The sequence below is a fragment of the Physella acuta genome, unplaced genomic scaffold (genome assembly GCF_028476545.2).
Source record: "Physella acuta isolate Inbredline_101_S28 unplaced genomic scaffold, ASM2847654v3 ptg001710l, whole genome shotgun sequence".
Classification (NCBI taxonomy): domain Eukaryota; kingdom Metazoa; phylum Mollusca; class Gastropoda; family Physidae; genus Physella; species Physella acuta.
In genome coordinates this window covers 170,768-196,398 of record NW_026733222.1, presented here as the reverse complement: position 1 = coordinate 196,398, position 25,631 = coordinate 170,768, and the positions used below count along the sequence as shown (strand labels likewise).

Sequence of the window (25,631 nt, the reverse complement as noted above, 5' to 3'; positions counted from 1 at the left end):
AAATAAAATTATAAGAAACTTAGATCTATATGTTCGGTGATAGAATCTCTTTCTTGTAACTGTATTATGTTTGCTATCTTTTTTTCAAAACGTATTTAAAATCATTGTTTTATATGACAAAAGAAAAATGTGCTGGTGTAAGATCAACCCACCTTTGACCCCCCCCCCCCTCTCCCCATGGAACACGGGCGGATATCACGTGACTGTGTTTACCTATTGTTTATATTTAATCCGGCACCTTGACCTGGCACGATGCGCGTGACGTTGATAAATGTAAACAGTGGGGAAATATTTGACATGTACTGTAGTCAAGCATGGGGGGGGGGGGGGGGTCACAATGTAGTGAGGGGGGGGGGGGAGGTCACAATATAGTGGGGGGGGGGAAAGGGGGAGGTTATTAATTAAGAGTGTATTAAGTGAAATTAATGCCATAACGGCTGTATTTATTTATTTATAAAACTATGTCTGATGTGGTTTCTCTGTGTTTTGTTTGACATTGATGTGAATGATCAGAGGAATATTTTAAAATTAGTTTAAAAAAAAAATCTCTGTGGTCAGTGAAGTTTTGTTCTGTGCCCTACTTCCAGTCGTTATGAACAGTACCCGGAATAATAAAATTAAGTAAAACATTGACCAGAACCTACTTCATTGTTACCACAACAGTAGCAGAGTTTCTTTCAGGCATCTTTTTCGAAGGGGCACAGCTCCCCCCTCCCCCCACCGAAGAAAATAATATTTTATACACAAAATATATACTTTAACCAATGTCTCCCTCCCCTCCCCGAAAGTCTCACGTGCTCCCTCCCCCCCCCCCCTCCTGGAAAAAAAATGTCAGAAAGAAACCCTAAACTTTAACCTGTATAGTAAAATATCGACCCTGATCTCCACTAATGTTTGAATGTCTCTGACTCCTAAAATATTGACCCTAACCTCCACTAATATTTGAATGTCTCTGACTCCTAAAATATCGCCCCTAACCTCCACTAATATTTGAATGTCTCTGACTCCTAAAATATTGACCCTAACCTCCACTAATATTAGAATGTCTCTGACTCCTAAAATATTGACCCTAACCTCCACTAATATTTGAATGTCTCTGACTCCTAAAATATTGACCCTAACCTCCACTAATGTTTGAATGTCTCTGACTCCTAAAATATTGACCCTGACCTCCACTAATGTTTGAATGTCTCTGACTCCTAAAATATTGACCCTAACCTCCACTAATGTTTGAATGTCTCCGACTCCTAAAATATTGACCCTAACCTCCACTAATATTTGAATGTCTCTGACTCCTAAAATATTGACCCTAACCTCCACTAATGTTTGAATGTCTCTGACTCCTAAAATATTGACCCTAACCTCCACTAACGTTTGACTGTCTCTGACTCCTAAAACATTGACCCTAACCTCCACTAATGTTTGAATGTCTCTGACTCCTAAAATATTGACCCTAACCTCCACTAACGTTTGACTGTCTCTGACTCCTAAAACATTGACCCTAACCTCCACTAATGTTTGAATGTCTCTGACTCCAGTAGGCAGCGTCACAGACAATGGAAGCGGCGCGTCTAGCGGCTCCATGGATTTGGACAAGAAAACCAGGCAAACCCGGAGCTCTAGTAAGTCGTGTATTCGTCGTTGGTTGTATGGGGGTGTTCGTATCGATACCATAGCTTGCAGTGTTGGTGATATGGGGTGTTCGTATCGATACCATAGCTTGTAGTGTTGGTGATATGGGGTAGGTTCGTATCGATACCATAGCTTGCAGTGTTGGTGATATGGGGTAGGTTCGTATCGATAACGTATATTGCAGTATTGGTGAAATGGAGTGGTCGTATCGATACCACTTGCAGCTTTGGTGATATGGGATAGGTTCGTATCGATGCCTTCCTTATTTTGCAGTATTTATGACAGGGGATAGATTCGATACACTATCTTGATGGCTGGTGACATGGTAAAGGTTCGATTCGATACCTTAGCTTGCAGCATTGCAATACAGTTGGCCTATCGCATACAATTATTTTCCTACTGGATGGACTTGGACTAGGATTTAAGCTATCTTGGCTTATAGTTATAATCAGGGTTAGGGTAGCGATACTATTAAAAGTTAAGAACAGGGTTAGGGTAATGATACTCCAAAAGCAAGGACTAGGATTAGGATAGCATGCTAGTAAAGAGTAAGACCAGGGTAGTCATACTTGTAACAGTTTGAACCATGGTTAGTTAGGGTATCGTTACAATCAACATTTAACCTTTGACCTGTGTCAATCTATGCTCTATGTAAGCTTCTGCTATCTACCGATGTGTTTGCCAGCTACTAACTAAAGTCCTCCTTCCTCCCCCCCCCCCCCCCCCCAAGCAGGCAACGTCCAGCCGACCAGCAAGAAGGCCAGCATCCTGTCCCGAGCCGCCACCTCCACCTCCCCCGCCCCACCTCCACTGCTGCCGCCCACCCCGGCCACATCGACAGCCGTGGTCACGGAGGCCATCCTGTCCCACCTGGGGCAGGCCACTCTCCCAGGGGCCACAACACTGACCATCACAGAACAGCCCGTGGAGCAGAACGTAATAAATGTAGGGTTGTCTTTCTTTGTTCTACTTGACTTTTTTGTGTGTAACTAGGTTTTTATAAAGTTTATTGTTACTTAATTAAAATACTCTAAGTTGTTATGGGAGGGGAGGGGGTTCATATTTTAATTATAAATAAAATTTAATTTATTAGGTTGTACTAAGAATAAGCATTGTCATTGTAGTCTGTATGATAGGTTTGTAAATGTTCACATCATTGGCATTAAAATTATCTTTATTTTTACCTTTATGCAACCTATTACAATATTTAACACGACTTTGTCACATTTGTGTTTTTGGTCATTGTTTAATTCTATATAATAAAAATTCTTAACTTTGTCCTTTTGTCCTTAACTTTGTCCTGTTTGTGCCTTAAGTCCTGTTTATACTTCTCACTTGTGTATAATTTTCTAACCTATTTGTTAGCTTGTGCTCTCTTTGTAACATATGTCCTAAATTTAATTCTATCTGGTCTACTTGTCATGTCCCTGTTTCGTGTTCTGTCTTCCAATCCTGTCATGTCCTCATGTCATGTGATGTCCTCTTGTCCTACCATGTCATGTCCTCTTGTCCTAACATATCATGTCCTCTTTTCCTACTATATCATGTTGTCTTGTCCTGTCATGTCTTCTTGTCCTACCATGTCATATCCTCTTGTCCTGTCATATGTTGTCTTGTCCTGTCATGTCTTCTTGTCCTACCATGTCATATCCTCTTGTCCTGTCATTTGTTGTCTTGTCCTGTCATGTCCTCTTGTCCTACCATGTCATATTCTCTTGTCCTGTCATATGTTGTCTTGTCCTGTAATGTCCTCTTGTCCTACCATATAATGTCCTCTTGTCCTACCATGTCCTCTTGTCCTAACTTGTAACTGCCTTCTCCAGGTCTCACAAGGGCAGCTAGTACAGATAGAAACCCTCCCCCCTCCCCCGCCCCTAGTTCATGGGCCCTTAACCTCGGACAGTCAGCCCAGCGTCCAGCATCAGCTAGTGACCATCCATCACCATGACGGACAGAACCAGAGGACCCAGTCATCCTCGGCGCCTCCTGCTCTGGTCACGGGTCCAGAACAGGAGGTCAAAGGTGGTCAGATTAGAGACCGCAGATCCACACGTTCTCTGGAAGCTTTGTTTAAGGTACATGTCTTGGAGGGTGCTCAAGTTCTAGAACATTGTTCTGTTTGTTTATGTGTGTACTTCAGGATATAAAACATACACTATTTGCAAACATTTATTTTGGGATTTTGGGAACCTAATCCATTGAGAAACAAAGTAGTTTATAGAGCAGGTAACATAGAGAGTTAGCTGTTCTGTGCTCTACAAATAGCTCTTCACTCAAAAGTAAAAAGTTCTGTTTATTCGTAATTGATGATCAACAAGACTGATGAAGTAGAGTTCATTTATTTCTGTCACCTCAGCAAATGGAGGGATAGCATGGCCAGTTCTATGCCCATCCACCTTTTCTTTCTTTAATATGAGTCAGTCACCCATTAGAGATGGCTGGACTCAGTGACATCCTAAGGACTTTCATGTTAGCAGTTGAGCACTCTACCATCCAACCATGCTGCCTCTCATAAGTACCTATATTTAAAGATACATATTTTTATCAACAAGTAACTTGTGGTAAATATCTTGTAAAGAAACTTGTTAACTACTAAGGCAGATAACATTTAGAAAATGTATTGTTTAGTTCTCCTAGCTTTCTCCTAGTTTAAAAGATGTAATGTCTCCACTAGGTGACTGATTCAGAGCTACAGAACATGAGAGAGGACACGCCCACACACCAAGCCCCAGTCACCATAGCCGTAGATCACACACAGAATTTCATTGTCCTTAAGGATGTTCAACTGGTTGACCAGGACGAGGGCACGCAGCTCATCATCGCACCCTCAAACATCTCGTACGACGGGGCAAGTGACGAAGGCTTCTACACCATCTCCACCATACCCAGCTCCACCAGCGAGCAAGCCTCGTTTACTTTTACACACGCTAACGAAGACTCTGCGGAAGGGATTAAACTAGTCTTGAAAAACGCTGCCCATTCTGATGTCCAGGATTATCAGACGATTACCACCCAGCCGCAGTCGTATTCAGTGATTACTGAAACTGCGGAAAAGGAAGTGTCCGTCTCGACAAAACCAGCAGCATCAACGCCAGGCAGGAAGAGCATACACCCACAAAAACCTGGCAAGTATCAGTGCAAGTATTGCGACCGAACGTGCGCCAAGCCAAGCGTGCTGGAGAAACACATCAGGGCGCACACAAACGAGAGACCATTCCCCTGTGTTGTATGCGGCGTCTCATTCAAAACAAAAAGCAACTTGTCTAAACATTGTAAATCCATCGCCCATGGGTCGAGGACCGGTTTATCATTGTCTGGAGCAAAAGATAGCAGTATGGAGTCAAGTAAAGAAGAGGAAGTCAAGAGTGATGACAATGACTCTGAAGGGACTGACACTGACGTTGAAGGGGCCACAATTATTGACCATGACGATGAAAGCAATGGGGAAAACCCAAAGGTTATAGTTGAGAACACGGAGAGTGCGAATGCTGAGGTGGACTTACATAACCGCACCGAGCATCACCGGCCTGATCAAATGGTCCGACAAGAAAGTGTGTTGGAGGGTATTCGGCAAAAAATTGACAAAAACAAGCGCCAACAATTACTGCAACAAGAGAGTGAAGGCAAGCGAGAGCTCAGTAACTGGTTCTCTAGGGTTTTTTGTGCGTTTGATAAGCCATCTGACTCTGAACTGGCGAAATACGATGTAGCTGAGTCAGTTGTTCGGCCAAATATTCTCACCACGGATAATATTAGCAACGGTGAAGAAATACTTAGCGGACTTCAAGAATTGAAGAAAAAATATAGCCAGCTTTATCCTAGTAGTCTCCCTGTTCTAATGACGCACCATTTTCAAACGGATAATGAAATGCTTGTGAAGATTCTGGTACCGAAAGCGGAATATGTTTCAGATAAGTTAAAGTTTGGGTTAAACACCACGACTGTGGCCGGCCAACAGTTGATGAGTGATACAAACTGCAGTGGGTGTGTGATGAGCTTGTCCCCCAACCTGTCCCACCCCTCCCCCAGCCTCGTGAGCACCCCAGTGTTACAATCAAAATTAAGTTTTAAAGAACATTCCGAGTTGGAGGCCAAGTACAGGTCTCAGCTGGCGTCACATTCCAGCGACCACTCGGCAGACCGTCTTTCATTTGACTCGCCATCTCGACCAAAGCTTCTGTCTCACCGTAGTGATATCTCCGCCAGCAGCATGAGGTCTATTTTCAGCCAGTCCAGCACCGTCAGCAGCCTGTCGTCTGTTGATGAATCCTCCACCAGAGGATCCAGACAGTTTTCACTGGAAGGGGAGGGAACTAAATTAGCAGTTCCGGCATCAACTCGGCATCCGGCGCTTGGTGATTCCAAGACAGCAGCATTTTCAACCATTTGTCCTCAGAATGAGAAGCCCACACTGGTGTATCAGCATGCTTTAGATTCTGACAGTGATAAAATGTTAAAATACCAAGGTCGTTCCCTCTCATCTTCTGTCACACCTGACATGCTCAAAGACAGAATTGAAAATATCATATCATCCAACGCAGAAATTATTGACAAACACACGGTAACCGATCCCCCCAGACCACGGAATAAATATCTCCGCCAGACGAGTGATTCTAGTTTTCAGACTTTGAAAATGTCAGACTTTAAACCGTCCAGTGAGACGTCTATGGATAGACTGACAGTCGAGCCTAACACTGACAAACAGTGGAAGAAAAAACTGGCAGCGTCGTTGTCTCTTGGAGATTCTGATGGAGGGAAGTTAAAACCCGACTTTGTCAAAAGATCCATGTCTACTTCTGCCTTGAAAAAAGCAGAGTCCATCGCTGAGGGTAACAACCAGCCTACGCTGATAGTGACCACGGGCAGTACCAATAACCTACATCTGGCCAACGTCATCCAAACCATCTCCGCCCCGCAGTATGGAGAGGTGGTGGTCCTCCACCCGGACCAGCAGTACCAGCAAATCCAACTGCATCAAGCAGGTTCAGATCCATCCCAGACACACAAATCCTCCCAGGAGTCCTCTGCGGAGAACACCAATACCTTAGTCTCCCAGTCCTTTCCTGTTAATTTCATCAGTAAGAGCGCGTCAGGTGTGGGTTCCTTGACTCAGTTTCAGACTCAAATGTTCAGTTCTGTGCCCATTGATGCCTTAAACAACATACAAGTTCCATTGAGCAATGCTCAGCTCATTTGTGTGCCTGTGACCTCTCTATCTAAACAATCTTTGCCTGGTGATCAAAAAACTAAACCTGACGATTATGAGAATTTGATGAAAAAGTCAGCGCCTCAAAGTCTTGGGACTGTCTATAAACATATGTCAATTCCAGAAGTCCGATCAGGTCCGCCGCTGTTATCAGAAACACCAAAATCTTTTTCTGTCTCTTCAAGTCTGGGCAGCGGGACCCTGTCTGGCACTAGATTGACCGTACAGGACAGTCAAGGAAACACAGGCCTGATGCCTGCTGTATCAGCAGGTCAAGCTGTTGCCTCTCTCCCGACTAAAATAGTCCCAGGTCCAGGTCCGCATGAGATCCAGATCCAGATCAAACTGCCTAAAAATGCCAGCCACCAGTCGTTATCTCACATCCAGCAGGCTGCGGTAACACTTCCAGTGACAAAAACCAGCACCGAGACACCACAGAGCATCATCAGTTCAATGCTGCAAGCACCGCGTCAACCCAGCCCGATGATTGGTCAGCCGAGCGTACAGTTCCCCAAAGCTGGGTCGCCCTTGTTAACATCAAAATCATTTTCTGACTCTTCCACAGTGAACAAGCTCACCACTACCCCTCTGCTGCAGACTGGGTCTCTGGATCTGACCAACCCAGACGCCAGCGGTGCTGGCAGATTTAAGATCGGCACTTCTGGTAGTTTGCATGATCAGAAGAAATCAATGAGTAGGCAAGGTGTCACATCAACCCCAGCCCAGGCTAAACAAGCTTCTTTTATGACTGAGCTGCAGCATAGGTTATCAGTTCCTCAGAGTGATGCCCAATTAGATTGGAAGAAAAAAGGTGGCATTTTAGGGCGTACGGATAATGACAATCTGGCTATTTTAACCACGGAGCACTTTAAAAGTCAAGGTTTGTCAGATGGGTTGGCTGCGGCCGCTGGGGCGTATGTCATGAATGGTCCCTTTCCTTGTGATGATTGTAACGAAGTCTTCACCCAGTACAGCTTGCTAACACAACACAAGGCACAGGCTTGTCCCAAAACTAAAGGCCTGCGTCGGAGTTTGTCCGCCATGGAGCCCAGCCTCAGCCAAACTGGGGACCAGCATGAGACCAAATCCCCCAGTGAGCTGGAGCCATCCAGTGGTTTACTGATTGTCAGAGACCCACATCTGTTGAAGAAAGCCAACCCGGCGCTGTTTAAATCCCTCTCCACCACGGACCTACAGACTGGTCAGCTGGCGAACAAGGATCTCCCCAAGTTAAGGGAACAGCTCATTCTGGCATCCTCAGCCTCGCTCATCATGACCACAAACCAATCTCTGTCCACGCTCTCCCCGTCTGTCTTAACCCTGGCATCATCTGATAAACAGTTGATTCATCAACAAACCCTGGTCACTGAAAACACAAGTCCTCTAATGCCCAGGAAGAAAGGGAGACCCAAAGGTTCAAAAAATAGACCAAAAGATTTAAATTTAGTTTTAGCCAAAGCCAGAGGAGCTCAAATAGGATCTCAGGCCTTGTTACCAGGGATGAGGCATAACTCTTCTTTGGATCTGCCGTCACAGAAAGACACCTCCCTCTCCGCTAACCAGGGCAGTCTTCTTCTAGTGCCAAGTGGACAGTACCAGAAGCTCTTGTTACCACGATCCTTATCCCAAAATGTCCCCATCACAGGGGAAGTTTCCTCTGGAGCAACAGTTCCAGTGACTTCCACAACAGCCAGCAGCATCTCCACCAGCAGCATGATTGGCCAGCCCATGGTGCCAGGCGCCGCTGGACACAAGCCAACCAGGCAACTCAGCTCTGGCATCAGCACCACCACCAACCTCTTGACCCCGGCCACTAAGGCCGGACTCCCCATCTTAGGACTCAGCACAGGCGTCACATTACCTGGCTTGACCTTCGCTGGAACCAGCACCGTCTCAGTCCTAACACCTGGAACTCCCATCAACACTCTAGCACCCAACACGCCCATGCCAGGCACACCTAAGTCCAGCGGCTTCATGATAAGTTTTCCAGTGTCCTCCCTACCCACTCCGGGGACTCCGATCACCCCAATAACTCCGACCATTCCTCTCACTGGTAAGACAGTCAGAACCCAGAGCTTAGACTCCAACGCCTTTGTCCCAGGACCAACAAAGCTGGCGTCTGGCTCAGGCCTGACGCTGAACATAACCTCAGCCCAGTCTGTCAACAGCGCCCAGTTTGCACAGACCTCCCCTCGTGTTATACCCTACATTCCAGCCGTCACATTCCACAACGTCGACCCCAACATGAAGCTGTCAATATCCAGCCCCATGCCTGACCAAAAATCTCAGCCCCAGTTCCGGCTCTCCCAGCCACCGCAGTTAACCCTGTCCTTAACCGCTCCAAGCACACCTGGGACTCCATTGACCCCCGCCACGCCCGACACCCCAGCGGATTTGAGTGGCACTCGCAGGAAGCTAAAAGACAAGCTCCTGCTAAAGCAGTCTCTGAGCGTTGAGAGAGGCCAAGACAGAAGCCAAGAGAAATCCATGTCTGTTGATCCACCTCTCTCCGGATTCCTGCTCAAGGCTCATGGAGAATCCCCATCCATCATCCACCAACAGCCGACTCTCTTTCCTCCGGCATCCAAGCCCCATCTCCCGGCATCAAACAACTCCGTCTTGCTGGCGTCTCTAACCAAACCTGTGGTGTCATCTCAGAAGCTGGGCAGCCTGCCCAACGCCGTCATCACCTCAGCCGTTATGGGCAAGCATAAGGAACCAGAGAAAGCTCCAGAAGCTTTCTTCAGATCTGAATCTGAAACACTGGTCAATGTGGAAACTGTGAAAATTCACCCTCCGGTCATGAGAGCTTTCTCAGAACCATCCGCGGCGGTGCGGATTAAAAAACCCAAACAACACAAACCATCACCGTTAAGTATTGAAGAGAAAGATAGCGCCAGTGGGTCTAGAATGATCTCCAAAATGTTGTCCAGCTCTAAATCTGTTTCCAGCCTTGGCCCAGAAGAGATGAAAAAGTCTTGGGTGATGCAGACAAAAAGTGAAAGCATGTCAGAGTCTTTTGATTCCGGACTCAGCGTGCGCAGCATGTCCCAGGAGACGCCATTCTTTTTCCCCAAATCTGCCTCCATTGCGAGTCTGGACAGCAATGAGCTGTTGATAGACCTGTCTGGGGACAACTTCAACAACGTGACGATCCCGATCAACTATGCCATTCCTTTTGTCAGCGTCAACAGGTTAGAGAGTGGACCCTTGTTGTCGGAGTGGAACCATGGCAGCAAGCTTACCGGGTCTTTGGTTAATCTATCACCCTTGACACTAGCTGGGTCAAAGATTATTTTACCAGCTGTAGGTGGCACGGCTATGCTTCAGAGAGAGGCTAAAAACTGGTTGCTCAAACGGTCCATTTCCTTACATCGTCACTTCCAGATCTTGTCACGGCTGTGGCACTCGTCATCCCCTGTGACATTAGACTCAATGACTGCCATGGCGTTAGCGCAGGGCAACCCCAACCCTACACTGTTGGGGAGGACCTTGTTATCCTACTCATCTTCTTCTTCATCGTTCTCGGAGACCCCCAGCACCGGAACACCAGGAAGTGCTGACCCAGCTAAACTAAAGAGCCCACCCAGCTACCCCCTGCCCCAGGATTCCAAGGATGACCTCCCTCCAGCCACGCCCAGCACCACGGAGAGGTCAGACAGTGTGACGTCAGACAAAAGTCTGTCCACACCTCCAGTGCATCTTGACAAACCATCGCTAGCTTCACCAGCTCAACTCCGAGCCAGACTCCTCTCCTCCCCCAGCAAAGGCAGCCAGGATACCTCAACAGAGGAGCCGCATGCTACCTCACGGCCACTCTTCACGCCTGTCAAATCCGCTGCCGCTGCATTTGGAATCAGCCTCTCCACCCCTTCAACCCTCCTCTCCTCCGTGGAACAACACCTCAGCAACGTCACCCCCTCCGGCACCCTCAACACCCCCATGTACGGCCACTCCTGCCCCACACTCTACACCACCACCCACGTAACCTTCTGCTGCATACAGCGCCCCCAGCCCATGTACGTGGCTGTCAAGGGAAGTAAGAAGATCTCCATGTACTCAAACTGGCGTCTGGCAACCCACAACCCTAACCCTGTAGGGTTGACCTCACGCATGCTGCTAGCTTTATACAAATCCAGGTACTTTTATTCTCTTTTTATCTGTTGGTAGAAATTTATTCTAACATTATTCTTAGATTTAGTTTCTGTTCGGAACTCTTCCTGGATATGCAGTCACAAATATTAGTTTAGCCCTAATAAGTATATAATAATTAAAATCTTGTAAAAATTAATAAATAGAACCTAATAGAGAATAAATTGTATATTTTGCACACAGAAAATATTATCATAAATATGTTAAAGGCTTTTTGTGAGTTTAAAGAATTACCAAGCCAGCTATTCAATGAATCAATAATTATAGCTCATTGTTAATAAATAAAAACCTATGGCTGAAAAAATGTTGAAAACATTCATCTAACATTTATCTTATTGCAATTTTTATTTTATTTTTAAGTACCAAAAACAAAGTATACTCCCAAGTTACACCAAACAAATCAGTAGTCTCCCCTATATTTGTTTAGCTGCTAGTGTTCTGTGTAATGTTGGTGTGAAGAGGAACAAAATACATCTCCCATTCTATGGTATCACCAAACAAATCAGTACTTACCTCTGTATTTGTGTTCTGTGTATTGTTACCATGAAGAGGAACAAAATACAACTTCCATTCCATGTTATCACCAAACAAATCAGTAGGTTACCCTGTATTTGTGTTCTGTGTAATGTTACAGTGAAGAGGAACAAAATACAACTTCCATTCCATGTTATCACCAAACAAATCAGTAGTCTCCCCTGTATTTGTGTATAGCTGCTAGTGTTCTGTGTAACGTTAGTGTCTAGAGTTCCCTCCTCTGTTTCCTGTATCTCTAACTTGACTGTGTTGCCCTGTGTAGCCCCAGGAGTGGCTCCAACCCAGTGTTTGCCCAGTGCTCCATGACGCCCAGCAATGGGGGCAACCAAACACACAGCTCATACTGGACCTACCAGAAGAAGAAGATGGGGATGGTCAAGAAAGAGTTGTCTGCACATGTGAAGGTAAGCTGATGGTCCCAGTGTTTAATGATCATACATTTGGATAAAAATTATACATAGCTGGTTTAATCCAATGAAAGCATAGATTACATTGATAGGGTTCTTTAACTCAAACTAACCAGTTTTTGTGTTTAATACTGTTAAGAGCTGTTTTGTTTCAGTTCAGTTCTTGTAATAGAAAAAAAATAAATGGTCCCTATGTTTGTTATGTTTAGTAATAGTAATATGTTAACGAGTAATGTAAAAAAGATATGTAAACATCTACTGCAGAATATTAACTTTATAACATAAGTCTATAGAATAAAATGATGCTAAAGTAAAAATATCAAATCTCACAATTGAGTTTCTCATTGATTAAACAGTTAACGAATGAATTATTTTAAAGAGATTTAAAATATGAATCACATGTTAAATAATGTATTTATTTGTTTAAAGATAAGACATTTTTCAAAAACACCAAAAGAACAGTGCTATTTTACAACTGACTAATGTATCACTCCATAACCTTCTGTGTGATGGTGCTCCCCAGAGTGAAGACTCCAAGTCCGGCATCAAGCTAGAACAAAGCTCCTCTAAGGAAAGTAAACGTCACAAGCTGCGCCTCACCAAAGGGGGCTTCAAGAGTGATGAGAACTATGAGTACATCCGCGGCCGGGGGTGGGGCAAGTACATCTGTGAACTGTGTGGCATCCGCTGTAAGAAGCCCAGCATGTTGAAGAAACATCTTCGGACACACACTGACCTTCGACCCTATCACTGTCGACACTGCCATTTCTCTTTTAAAACTAAAGGGAACTTGACCAAGCATATGAAATCTAAGGTGAGGGATAAAAGATTTTCTGTTTTAAGGAATTTGAGTTCAGTTCACTTTTTACTAGCAATAAAACAATACATTTTCTGTTCAACCAATTTGGGTGTGATGAAAAGGTTCTCATTAATTTAATTTAAAAATAAATAAAATTAAGTGTTCTAGATTTTAAAATAAAGTTGCAAAATATTTAATTCTTGTTATTAATTTATAAGAAATTAGGTTTGTTTTTAAAGAAAAATTAATGATGATAATTTAAAAAATACTGTTTAGTTTGAGTATCGTTTGAACGTAAATTTGTCCTAAATTACATCTATATGAATTTTCACTTTCTGTTACTTCATCTGTGGGTTTAGATAGTTAGATAGAAGAAACAAAAATGTTTAGACCTCTTCACTATTCTCATATTAAATAGCCCTTCATCACACAGCTCATAATAATAATAGATATATATGTGTATGTGTTGTCTGTCTAGTCTCACCAGAAGAAATGCTACGAGCTGGGCATCATCCCAGTCCCCACCTCCGTGGACGAGTCTCAGATAGACTCCGCAGCCCTAGAGGAACAGTGCCGCATCTCCAGAGAGGCTCACATCCATGACTCAGCAGACAGGCAGAACCATTCAGGGGAGGAGGATGATGATGACGCTGAGGGTGATGATGATGATGATGACGAGGATGATGAGGAGGATGAGGGCATGTCCCGGGATGATATGGAGGACCAGTCGTTTGACCAGGAGAAGTCTGGCTCCAGTTCTCCTCGTGTTCTCAAGAGGTCAGTTCTGGAGTTCATTGTTGGTCTTGTACCTTAAGTTTTCACTTAATTTCCATTTGTATCATCCTGATAATTATATTGAACTAGCACAAGTATTTCTTGGTGTTGTATTTAAGATAGATTAGACTATTTTTTTTGCTTGTAAACAACTGAATGGTTATTTAAATCCTGTATTTTTAAAATAAATCATATAGGGTAGTTGCATTAATGTAATTGATTTCAAAATGTGTTGACCCATTTTTTTTTCTTATTAAAGACAATCATCTGTTGATGAGGCTTCACCTGTGTTTTCATTTGGCCATGGCCAAAGGCCAAGGCAATCCCTGGGTCAACTTGGAGCAAAGTCAAGGTAATTTAGCTCAAGTCTAAACATAGTAGAGGTCAGATAAATGATTGATACAACTAAGCCTCAACAACTATCCTGTTCTAGCCACTGAAATATTTTAAACAAAATATCCCAGGCATTTGTTCCAGTGTTAATGCCACAAATATATGTCACTGTCTAGAGAACAACAAAATGAATCTGTTATACTAGTATTCTTAAATTGATTTTTATACCTTTGACATCTTATTTGACTACTTGTTAGCTTGTATCTCACATGTTATGGTCCCTGTTCAAGTCAAGTCAAACCTGCTGGTTCCAATTTTTAAAATTCTATTAAATTTAATTTAATGGGATGTGGCAGAGTGCATGATAACTAACCTGAAAGTCTTGAGTCTGTCAGATGCCCATGAGTTTACCCAGCTATGATGGGCACCAGATGAGTCAGGGAAAGTCATAACTCTCCCTTTATACATCCAGGCTAGAGAAACAGAATCAAGCTACTTCATCTGTCCCTTGTGACCATTTGGTCTGATATGGTATTTAACTTATAATTTTTTATTTTTTTTTCAGAAACAGAGAATTTTCTGAATCTTCTAATGTGTCATATTCATCTCAGTCTTCAATGGAGAATAGGGGTAATATATGTTTTAGTTATCTATATTTTAGTACCACTTACTGACAAATTGATACGTATTATTGTATATCAACATATATTCAAGCCATATAATAGATGTTAATGTATTAACACTACAGTAAAATTTTGCACATTAGCAATACAGCTTTAAAACAAGTAAGAGCCAGTATTGAAACACAACAGTAAAATGTTGCACATTAGCTAAACAGCTTTTAAACAAGTATGAGCCAGTATTGAAACACAACAGTAAAATGTTGCACATTAGCAACACAAATATAAAGCAACTCTGAACCATTACTAAACCACAAATTTAAAATGTGCATTACTGCAATACAAATGTAGAGCAACTATCAACCAATATTAAATGTTGAAAGACAACTTAAATATGTTGTACAATAGCAACACAAATATAAAGCAACTCTGAACCATTACTAAACCACAACTTTAAAATGTTGTGCATTCACAGTACAAATGTAGAGCAACTATTAACCAATATTAAAGGTATATGTTGTACATTAGCAACACAAATGTAAAGCAACTATGAACCAGTATTGACATACTATTTCAACTGTTGTCCAGCCATGAGCCCCCACAACATTGACACTGAGATAGCCAGGAGCCTGCTGGACCTGTCCCAACCCAGAAGGTCTGAGTCTAAAGAGATTGTGGATGAAGATGCTAGAAGACACGGTAGGTTTAGCTTTCAGTTTAGTCACAAACCTGCTAGTTCACACATCACCAATCTTTGTAGGCTCAGCTTCACAAACCTACTAGCTCACACATCACTAATCTTTGTAGGTTCAGCTTCACAAACCTGCTAGTTCACACCACCAAACATGGTAGGTTCAGCTTTCAGTGTAGTCACAAATCTTGGTCGGTTCACAAATGTCTATTTATTGTGTCAAATTTTAAATTTTAACTATTAACACTTGTTGTATGCCACAGTATTCACGCTAGGCATAGGACATTACATTTAATTAACCCCTCCCCTCCACACCCAATATTAACTCCAGATAACCTACCACATTGTCAATTATCCCCCTGTATACTACCCCCTTCCTGAAGAACATTATCAATTAAGTTTAAGTCTCTCTATATGTCTGTTGGTCTCAGGGCTCCTTGAGTCTTGGTCTGCTTGTGATTTAGACCTGTTTGTCATTACTTACACAATACACAATGAAATGTTTCTTGGTAGACATCAAATATTCCCATCAACTAACCTGTAGATTTCCTCCTATGTTTGCAGCACTGAGCAACCTACAGAGTCTGATCTCACAGCTGATGGCTCAGAAAAAACCTTTGTCTGGTCTGAACCTCAGTGGAGATAACCCAACTTTTAAAAGCTCTCAAGAACAGAGTAGCAGGCCCTTGTCTCCTACACCTGGGACTTCCCATGATGAAATGGTCAGTTTAGGCATACACACATTTTAGTCATTCAAATTATAATTAATTTAAAACTAATAGGATTTTATAAATAATTGATGTCAATATTCAATTTATAAAAACATAGTTTATACTCATCTTTCAAGATATTTTAGTATTTTTATATAAATAAACTTTTGCTTATTAGAAATATTATAAATTATTTGGCAATATTTGGTTTCGAGAGCCTTTGAAGGGACAATAAAAAATGTAAACAAACTTTATTATTTCATTGTATTTACAGAGAGGTCAGTCCAGTGATTTGACTCACCTGTTGACCAGGCATGAAGATCAACGACCAGAAACTTCTGGCGCCAGATTCTTCCCACACAGGAAGTCTGGCAGTGAAGAACGGGACCAGCCACACAAGCGCATGTCTGAGCTGTACGTGTTCACAGAGGACAAGGGGGACAGGAGGGGGGAGGACAGCACTGACCCCCACCCCTGCAGGGATCAGGACCCATCAGACAGGAGAATGCTACAGCCATCTGAATCTAGCTTGTCGCCATCCAAGGCTTCAGTGTCACCGTCTCTGGCTTCTAGACCCAACCAGCTCTCCTTGCTGAAATCCCCAGCATCGCCATCAAAACTCCATCTTTCCAACCTCCCAAGTCCATCCCTCGTCTCTTTCCTCCCAGCTTACGTCTCATCCCGCTACGCTCAGCGAGGACGAATGTCAAAGCTTCCTGATCAAGGACCAATCATTGGTCAGTTTGTCAGAAAGGAGAACCAATCAGTGAACACGCCGAATGTAGCATTCACGCCAAATTTAGTCTTAGCCGGCCAATCCCAGCCTTTTCAGTTCAACATTCCATTCCCTGGCGCCAATCTTAGTACCTCAAGCTCTTTTGACAATGACGGGCAGATAACCCCCTCCTCAGTGGTCACCACAGGTAAAAGCTTCGTCCCCACTATTCCTATAGTCACCATAACAGACACGTCATGCGACAGTCCCACTGTCGAGTCCTACGATGTCTACACGCCACGCTCCACACCAGCGTCACCTAAAACAACGGCCGTGTCAGCGCCACCTAGAACAGACGGACATCAAGTATTAACTGCCACCTCATCAGATCTTAACAAAACTACATCAACAATGTCATCCTCCCCATTATCCTCTGGCTCCTCTTCAATGAAAGCTCCAGCAGTCATTAAAGCTTCTATCAGACCAACTCTAGAATCTCAAGGCAGATCAAATTCTGAAAGCGCCACCACATCCCCAGTCTGCAGAGACAGCGCTATCGGATCCCTCATCCGAGAAAGCGCCATGCCCATTTTGTTAGTCACAGGCGCGGAGTACTCTGGGAAAAATTCTGGCCTAGAAACGCAAGCGTCAAGCCCGTCTCCCCACAGCCAGAGTGACAGCTGCATCGACGCTGTTAACTACCCTGCCGCCAAGCGCTCGCGGCGTCTCAGTTCAGGGAAATCCAGATTCCTGCGACGTCAAAGATCCCTTGCGGACGACACTGCGTTCCCTGCCTCTGACATGGACTCTGTGTTTGATACCAACAAACCTGCGTCTATGGCAGACATACAGTCTTCTAAACATACAGAACAAACAGACAACAGAGAAAACAAAAACTCTGAACTTACCAAAAGTAAATCCTTCCAGGGCCTGTCCACTATAGAAGAAAACAGCATCCTCAGGAGTGAAGAAACAAAAGGCAGCAGTGAGCTGAACCGGCAACCAGGGGCGGAGGGCTCACATACACAGACACATACACCAGAGAAAGATCCGGAAGTTGAGAAACCCAAATCCAGTTCCTGTGCTTTTTGTTCGGAGTATTTCAGTTCCTCAGAGTCGTATTACTTGCATCTGCGTTCCAGAAAACATATCGGGGTTTTGGAGTCTTTAGGGATGTTGCCGGCAGGCACGTTTGAAAAACTGCAGCAAAGTGAGATGCAGGAGACTCACAGGCAGAAGGAGGAGCAAGGCAAGCAAGACTCTGAGGTCAAGGTTGAGACAGAGGAGTCAAGGAAGCTGGAGGGTTCTGCTAGAGAAGAGTCAGGGAAGCTGGATGACTCCATTAGAGAGGAGTCAAGAAATGCGGATAGTTCTGGTAGAGAGGAGTCAAGAAATGCGGATGGTTCTGGTAGAGAGGAACAAAGAAAGGCAGATAATTCTTGTAGAGAGGAACAAAGAAAGGCAGATAATTCTTGTAGAGAGGAACAAAGAAAGGCGGATAGTTCTGGTAGAGAGGAGTCAAGAAAGGCGGATAGTTCTGGTAGAGAGGAACAAAGAAAGCCGGATGATTCCTCTAGGATGGAAGAACAGATGGAGCAGGTGCTGGAGACGGCTCACCTTGGTGACCTCAAGGAGGAGGTCACTCCTGCTGATGTTGTGGAGCCAATGGTGATCACCATGACAATAGATCCTTTGTACAGGAGATCTTACAGTCTACAAGACAGCATCCAGCACACAGGTAATGGCATCAGTTCAATCTAAACTTCTAATTCACTTTAGAATAGTATCTTTATAGGACGGGCTATCCAAATTTTTTTAATAGAAAAAGGGGGCCTAATTTATAAAATACAGATCCTGTTAATCAGCTAATAGAAGGGGGTCGATGTGGTCGAGTTGGTAAAGCTCATGGTTGCTAAAAAGTCTCGGGCAGATGAGGCTTGTTAGCTGGGGACAACCACTCTTCTAGGAGAGACAACTCCAAAATCAAACAACTGCCACCTTGTAGTTTGTTCTTGGTTGGACAAAGGCTATGGAAGCAAATCCAAAAAGAAAAGCAGGCTGAAATCGGAATCAATGGCTTCAATAGCGCATAATCAGTTGACACATATACTTAATTGTGTTGGAGGGGATCCCTTCCAACACTAAAATTGAGAAAGTAGAAGAAAAGAAGCTAATAGAATATTTTCATCTATCTAGTTTTTTATATTATTATTTTGTCAAAAAAAAAAGATGATATCCTGGTGGTACTAAAAGTGGCACTGGTGCTTGATTTATGCTTAATGTTCAATTTTTTTTACCCTGATTTCTAAGATATTTTTGTAAGCAGCAGTGATTAATACATACAGATGATGTAAAAATAGCCATCAGTGGTTTAGAAATTTTTGTTTCAATCTCATAGCTTCAGTGTTCTGTACGATGCAAAAAACATTAGAATTTAAGATATATATATATATATAGTTCTACTTTCAGACCTAATGATCCATAGAGCATATAAAATAGATTTTGATACAAGACCTGTAATACAAATTAAAATTAAAAAAAAATGTATGTCTTCCCGTAGTAATAATCTACACAAACACGTATAATTCAACTAAAAATGTTTTTGTTCTGCAGGTGCTGCTAGTGCCATCAGGTTCCAGAGACCGCCATACAAACGTAAATTTTCCCATCAACCTGTGACTGAGAGCGCCACAGTGTTGGCCACTCCTCACCTGACTGAAAGTCTGAGACAGTCCCTGGCCAAGAGGGCCAAGTACGGCCTCACTCAGCCTGCTGTGGGCCGAGAGACTGAAAAAGAAAGTGAGGGACATTTGGTGATTGATGAAAAGTTGGAGGAGATCTCAACTTCATCAGGGGTCGCAGTCCCAACTGGGGTCACAGTCCCATCTGGGGTCACAGTCCCATCAGGGGTCACAATCTCTTCTGGGGTCACAGTCTCAACTAAGGTCTCAGTGCCATCTGGCATCACAGGCCAAATTGGGATGTCAGGACTATCTGGGGTCACAGGTCAGTCTGGGGTCACAGGTCAATCTGGAATCTCTGCCACATCTGGCATCAGTCAGTCTGGGATCTCTAGCACCCTTAGAGCCTCAGTCCCCTCCTCAGTCCCCACCTCAGTCCCCTCCTCAGTCCCCACCTCAGCCTCCCCACACTCAGAAATCGCTAAAGGCATCTCAGACCTCCTGAAGCCTATCTCCACTGTTGTGAGTCTGCTGAACACTAAACCAGCAGAAGAGCTGACAGTTCCAGCCAAGGACACCCCACCTGCAGTGTCCAGAGGCTTCAGCATGCCCAGCTACATAGACCCACCGGACTACAAGACCTCTGGCATGGTCTCGCAGACAAGTCTGGACATGAGCGCCACCATGGCGGCAAGGCAGTCTGACGAAGGGGTGGGGAGCCAGCAGAGGCCCGCCACGACGTCCACCTCATCTTTTTCTTCCAAGCTGGTTGATGGTGCCGTGCTCCACCCTTGTATGCTGTGTGAGCTCACCTTCACCAACGTCAATCTGTTGAAGGTGAGGCATTTTATGTTTAAGCATGTCCAAACATGGTTTCTATCTAAAGATGCATAAACAAAATGGTAGGTCATACAACTGCTATCATAAAAGTCTCAAGTTCGCATCATGGGCTCAAGTCTGTAGGACATCTGTGAGCAATGTTCCCTCTAAGAAGAAAAAGCTAGTGTGCAATGTATATTTTGTTTGCGCGGTGTTCTAACATTCTTATACAAGGTTATATTAATTTTACAAAATCACTGCGCGGCAGCTCAGCAACCACGCAGCTTAGAGGGAACGTTGTCTATGAGTCCACCCAACTCTGATGGGTACCTGGTTCACATTAGGGAAAGAGGTGACTGGGCATAGTGCTGACCACACTATCAAACGCAGAGTTCATTGAAGCAGTTTAACTCTACTTCACCTGCCCCATGGACTGTCAATTTAATGAGTACTTTACCTTTAAATAAACTTTCTTAAATAATTTTTAAGATAGAAGTATCCTTTTCCCTTTATTATATTAATATTTAAAAATGCATATTTATAAACTGTTAACAAGTGTAAAAAACTTGTAAGGTCACAAGGCATTACACAGATTATCAGTTAGCTGAGTCTAATAGTGTAAGTGATGGCCGTCAAGTAGTTGAGCATACATTTGCTAACCCCCAAATGTCAACCCAACGTAATTAAGCATAGTATTGTTAAGTCAGAAGGGCGTTGTCACACCCTGTTTGTTCAGCCAACTTCATGGCACAAATTAAAGGCAAATACAAACCGCATCACTGTTGTGTTATTATATTTTAAGGCCTGATAGATAACACCAAACAACCCTTATCCTGGTGATTTTTACAATTTTATTGATATCACAGATACAGCAGCTACACTACCAAAACAACGATTTTCACCTTCAATCTACTGCACTTCCTCTTTTCTTTTTTGCGCATGGCCCTGCCCACAATATTTTGTAGATTTATATTCTTACATAGCATTTTTACACCTCCACTCGAAACATGCATTCACCCCACACAGATACTCCCACATTTGACTGTTACAGGCGTGTCGCTGACCTATGATCTTTTCAAATGTAGAAGTCACAAAACATGACTGTAAAAATTGCTTGAATGTTTTGATGTGTTTCTCCCCAGGCTCACCTAGTGAACCATGCGGAGCTCCGCCCTCATGTGTGTGAGTACTGTGATGCTGGCTTTACCAACTCCCAGTCTTTGAGGATTCACCTGTTGACTCATGGTCAGGTGAGAAACATTTAGCTCGGCTTTTTATATCTTTTATGTTCTTTATTTTTTTTTATATCTTTTATGTTCTTTATATTTTTTTATATCTTTTATGTATTTTATATCTTTTTATATTCTTATATCTACGAATGGATAAATGTTGGTTTAGTTTCACCAGAATTTAAAAAAAATACTTTTAGAATACGTTTCAAAATTTAATTAAATTTCATTTTGTTATATTGTGTACCTAATAAGTGTAGTTCATTACAACCAGTCTTTAAAGTTAAACTTGAAATGTTATGTTTTAAAAAGAAAATAATTTTCTTATAAATTAAACTCTTTTAAAAATATAAAACATTTACAGTAGAGTTATGTTCCCTGTTTGATGTAGTTTTATGTTTTGTGTTCTCTAGGAAAGGCCGTACATATGTGGCAACTGTGGGGATACGTTTGCTCTGCAGGCGGATCTCCAGAGCCACTACTCCAGCCACTCATCCACATCCATACGTCAGAACATCCAAGCTGACTTAAAGATGCAGTCATCTGGACAGTCAACCGTGCAAGCGTCAAGCAGGCAGGAGTACATCATGACTTCCAGCCTGCAGTCAAACACTAACATTGTCAGTCATAACGACAAGACATCCGTACCAACTAGCTTATCCACTAGTTATCCACATGTGGATATATCTAGCTCCATGAACCAGCCATATCTTATCAATCAGCATCTCGGTAGTGAAAAATTGAATTTAACCCTCGAAAACCCAGAGCCTAAAATGCAGTATAAGCTTCAGTTAAATAGAGCAAACAAACAGTTTCAGGCAGGTGAGGAGTTAAGTCCTGGTCAAGCACTAGACAGGAGTTTTGTGTCGCAAGAATTCATGGATAACAACAACAGGAGTTTGGGGAAGTCGGAGGAGAAAATGGAATACGAAGAAAGTATACAAGGCAGTGATAGAGTTTCTCAGTTTAGTCTAGACAGTAAAATGTACAGCTCTGTTGATAAAGTTCAAGGGTCAAATGAACAGACGTCAAGCGAAAAGGTGATGGGCTGGAACAAGGATGACCCACAACAGTGGGGTCAGCGCCGGCTATCACCCAATCCTTACCAGCACGCTCAGCTTCAGGGCTTGACCAATGTCCAGTCTAACATTGGCCTGAACAATAACGTCATGATGATGTCGCAGGTCATTGACCCTGGGAATATAAATTTGTCTCCCAGGACATCGAGGCTAGAAAATGTCGAATCCAGCAGTTCGTTTTCGTCCTCGTCAGATTCACCCAAGTGGAACCAGTTTTCCGGTAGTTTGTTTAGTCACAGGTCAGCGTCGCAGACCGACAGTGTCCACCATGTCTACCGGCAAGAGGAAGCGCCAGGAAATTCCTCACAGATGTTGACAGGGAATAACCCACTTGTAGTGGACGATAACGGGAATTCTAGAGACAGACATGAGCACATGGAGGCTCAGAGCAGCTACGACACTAGTCACCGAGGGGAGGGGGAGGAGGGTGCCCAGGAAACACCTGACCCTCTACTCTTGCCTCAAACTTATTATGGGATGTAAGATTTTATAGAATATACTTGTGTATGCTATGGATGTGAGATGGATTTTATATCAAAACACTTGTAATATTTTTTGTTGAAAAGTTTTTTTTTTTACTCTTAAGCTGCTTATTGTGTTAGTTAAGAACATTTCTGAATGACAGTTTGTCTCAACTTTTGTTATAAAATTGGTGAGAAAGCAATACCAAAGCTCAACAAAAGCTTTCACAATTTTCAACTCTCAAGAAAGAATTAGCTGAAAATTACATTTACCATATTTTTTTGTTTCCTTAAACATTTGTTGTACACTTTTTATTTTTGTGTCCCCTCCTTCATAGATGTACCTGTTATGTTAAATACAAACCATGAACATTAATTTAGATTTTCTACTCATGCTTTTATTTTTAATATATGCAGTGTTCAAAATGTTGATTTCATTAATTTATAATAATTGTAAAATGAAAATTTATGTAATAACAAATGAATGCTTTGAAAAAAATTTCTGGATACATTATTATTGTTATTGATGATCAGTGAATACCATCACCATAAACTGCCATAATCCCGGTTTTTATACGTTTACTTTCCTCCAATGTACATGACTCTGCCAGTCTTATGTGACAGACAAGTGTTAAACCCATCATTCCATTGTCACACAGCTCCGTAGGTGAGCTCTGGTTAACAAGGAAAAGCTTGACTCATGCATTCAGTATCATTATCTGGTCTGTGATATTTTAGAGATACTTCTCATCTTTGTGTTACTTTTTTTCCTCCTTTTTTGTTGTTAGTTTTTTTGGTGTTTTGTTTTGTACCTCAAAATAAATGGGCAGTAACTGTTGTGGAAATAATTGAAGGGAGAGCACTAGAATGTAAGTGCCTTTCTGTTTGAATAAAAAATACTCTGTATGCTATTTTTTTAAACATCAAAAGCAAGAAGTATAATTTATATTCTTAATACTTTGTAAAACTTGTTGAGTTATATGAAAATTCTGTCCCATCATTTTTTTTTCAAAATCTGTTATAAACTCTATGAAGTCTAATTTGAAGCTAATTTCTCCTTCTAGAGTGTAATATAAAAGAAAGCATCATTCTAGTTTTGAAGAATATTTTGATTTGTTAGTATCTATATATATAATTCTCTTCTGGGAGCCGTTAGAAAACAAGCTGCAAAGCGCGCCTTACAGTCCCCTCTCTTCCTCTCTATCGCTACCACACCCCCCCCCCACACACCCACCCCCTCACATGGTCTGGTGAGCTGTGGTTCACGCTGTTTACATTTTACAATCATAGAGACGTGTTTGGTGACGGCTATTAGGGGCAGATAATTTAGTTTGAAACGATTTTAAACTTAGAGGAGGTAAGTAAGAGGAGGCTGCTTTCACGTGGGGAGGGGGGAAGGGGGGTTTAGTGTTTTAAGCAAATATTTTCAGTGGCAGCATTGGTACTGTCGAATTCACAAATTATAAATAACTGAAAAGTAGAAAAAACAACTAAATAGCGGCGTATGATACGCAGCGGGTCGGCTTGTTGAATATAATAACAATAATATTGTTTAATACTAGCTGTTGTAATGGTAGCACTAGTATTGCAGCTAATTTGTTGGTGATCAGAATGGTCAGGTGGTGATATTTTTTACTCCAAAAGTATCAACAAATTTATATACGAAACAAATGGCAGTAATTTTTGTTTAGTGTTACGGTTTTGTTATATAAATATTAAATAGATTAATTTTTTAAGATTTAATTTTTCAACAAGAATACAGTGTCAAATTATAATGTGCTTTTTAATATCTACATACAAAATGTAGAAGCTTGTCTTGGTAATGTAAAATAAAATTTTAAAAATGTTAATTACATTGTGACATTGATCTGTGAAGTCACAATTATTTCAGTGTAATTTGATGTTTACTGGTTATGTAAATATATAAACAAATGTATACAGAGATTTAGCCCAGCTGTGTACACAAGTCTTACACAAGCAGCCACAGTTATTTTGGTTGGAGAGTCTGTATATACTTGTACAGTGTTGACACTAGTCCTGGCAAGTAAGGGGACATAACTCAAAAAATTGTATGATACAAGACAGATGTCTTGACTCTTGTTAAAATAAAGAAAAAAAAAATGTATTTCCATTTTACATTTTTGTTGTAAATAATCTTTTTAGTTCTTTAGACAAATGTGCCTGTTTAAAGTAAGCCAGTTTTATATTTTTGCATATGAATTTCAAGTTTGACTCTAAACTCGAGTAGTCTATAGAAACTGATGTAATTTTATAATTATTTGTCTTTCATTTCCTCATAACAGCCATTCATAATATTGTCCTATTTCATGCAGCTATAGGCAGTTTTTATAGACCGATTCAAGATAGTTTCAGACCTGCATTGTTTTTTTTTTGTTTGATTCATTACCATTGTAAGGACTCTTGTTTTGTGTACATTGTTTTTTTTTAAATATTATGGGATATTTGTTTGGTTGAAATAATTCTATTTTAAATGGTTTTTAATTTAGTACTTGAAGATCAGAATATAATGTTCAGTGACAACATGCAGTATCTGTGTTCATTCTTTTTCATCAATGCAGTGTGTGAAGATGTGGTGTATGTGTGTAGTTTGTATCAGCTTGGTGTGTAGCTTAAAGTTTAAAGCTATGACAAGATAAATATGCCAGTTAATTTTTTTTTCAAAATTTTTTACATGTCAGTAATTAATTTCATAAGGTTGGTGTTAATACAGAAACCTAAAAATAGATACTAAAAATAAATAATTACATCATTATTTTTTTTTACGTCAC

The 25,631-nt window shown here is 42.0% G+C and overlaps 1 protein-coding gene across 1 annotated transcript; it reads left to right on the top strand.

Annotated features, from left to right (window-relative positions):
* The first annotated feature begins 1,522 nt into the window (after positions 1 to 1,522).
* On the top strand, positions 1,523 to 25,375 carry LOC131930059 (uncharacterized). Its single transcript, XM_059286425.1, has 15 exons — positions 1,523 to 1,622; positions 2,366 to 2,577; positions 3,456 to 3,707; positions 4,307 to 10,977; positions 11,787 to 11,928; positions 12,455 to 12,745; positions 13,209 to 13,507; positions 13,764 to 13,856; positions 14,403 to 14,467; positions 15,046 to 15,156; positions 15,713 to 15,870; positions 16,133 to 18,311; positions 19,187 to 20,091; positions 21,216 to 21,323; positions 21,716 to 25,375. Exons 1-15 carry the CDS (start codon positions 1,523 to 1,525, stop codon positions 22,862 to 22,864), a joined length of 12,735 nt encoding a protein of 4,244 aa, XP_059142408.1. The 3' UTR covers positions 22,865 to 25,375.
* The last annotated feature ends 256 nt before the right edge of the window (positions 25,376 to 25,631 follow it).

Coding starts and splice junctions, on each gene's coding strand:
- LOC131930059 (XM_059286425.1), top strand. CDS start 1,523: ATGTCTCTGACTCCAGTAGGCAGCGTCACAGACAATGGAAGCGGCGCG. Junction 12,746..13,208: donor CCAAGCATATGAAATCTAAG/GTGAGGGATAAA, acceptor TTGTCTGTCTAG/TCTCACCAGAAGAAATGCTA. Junction 14,468..15,045: donor GTCTTCAATGGAGAATAGGG/GTAATATATGTT, acceptor ACTGTTGTCCAG/CCATGAGCCCCCACAACATT.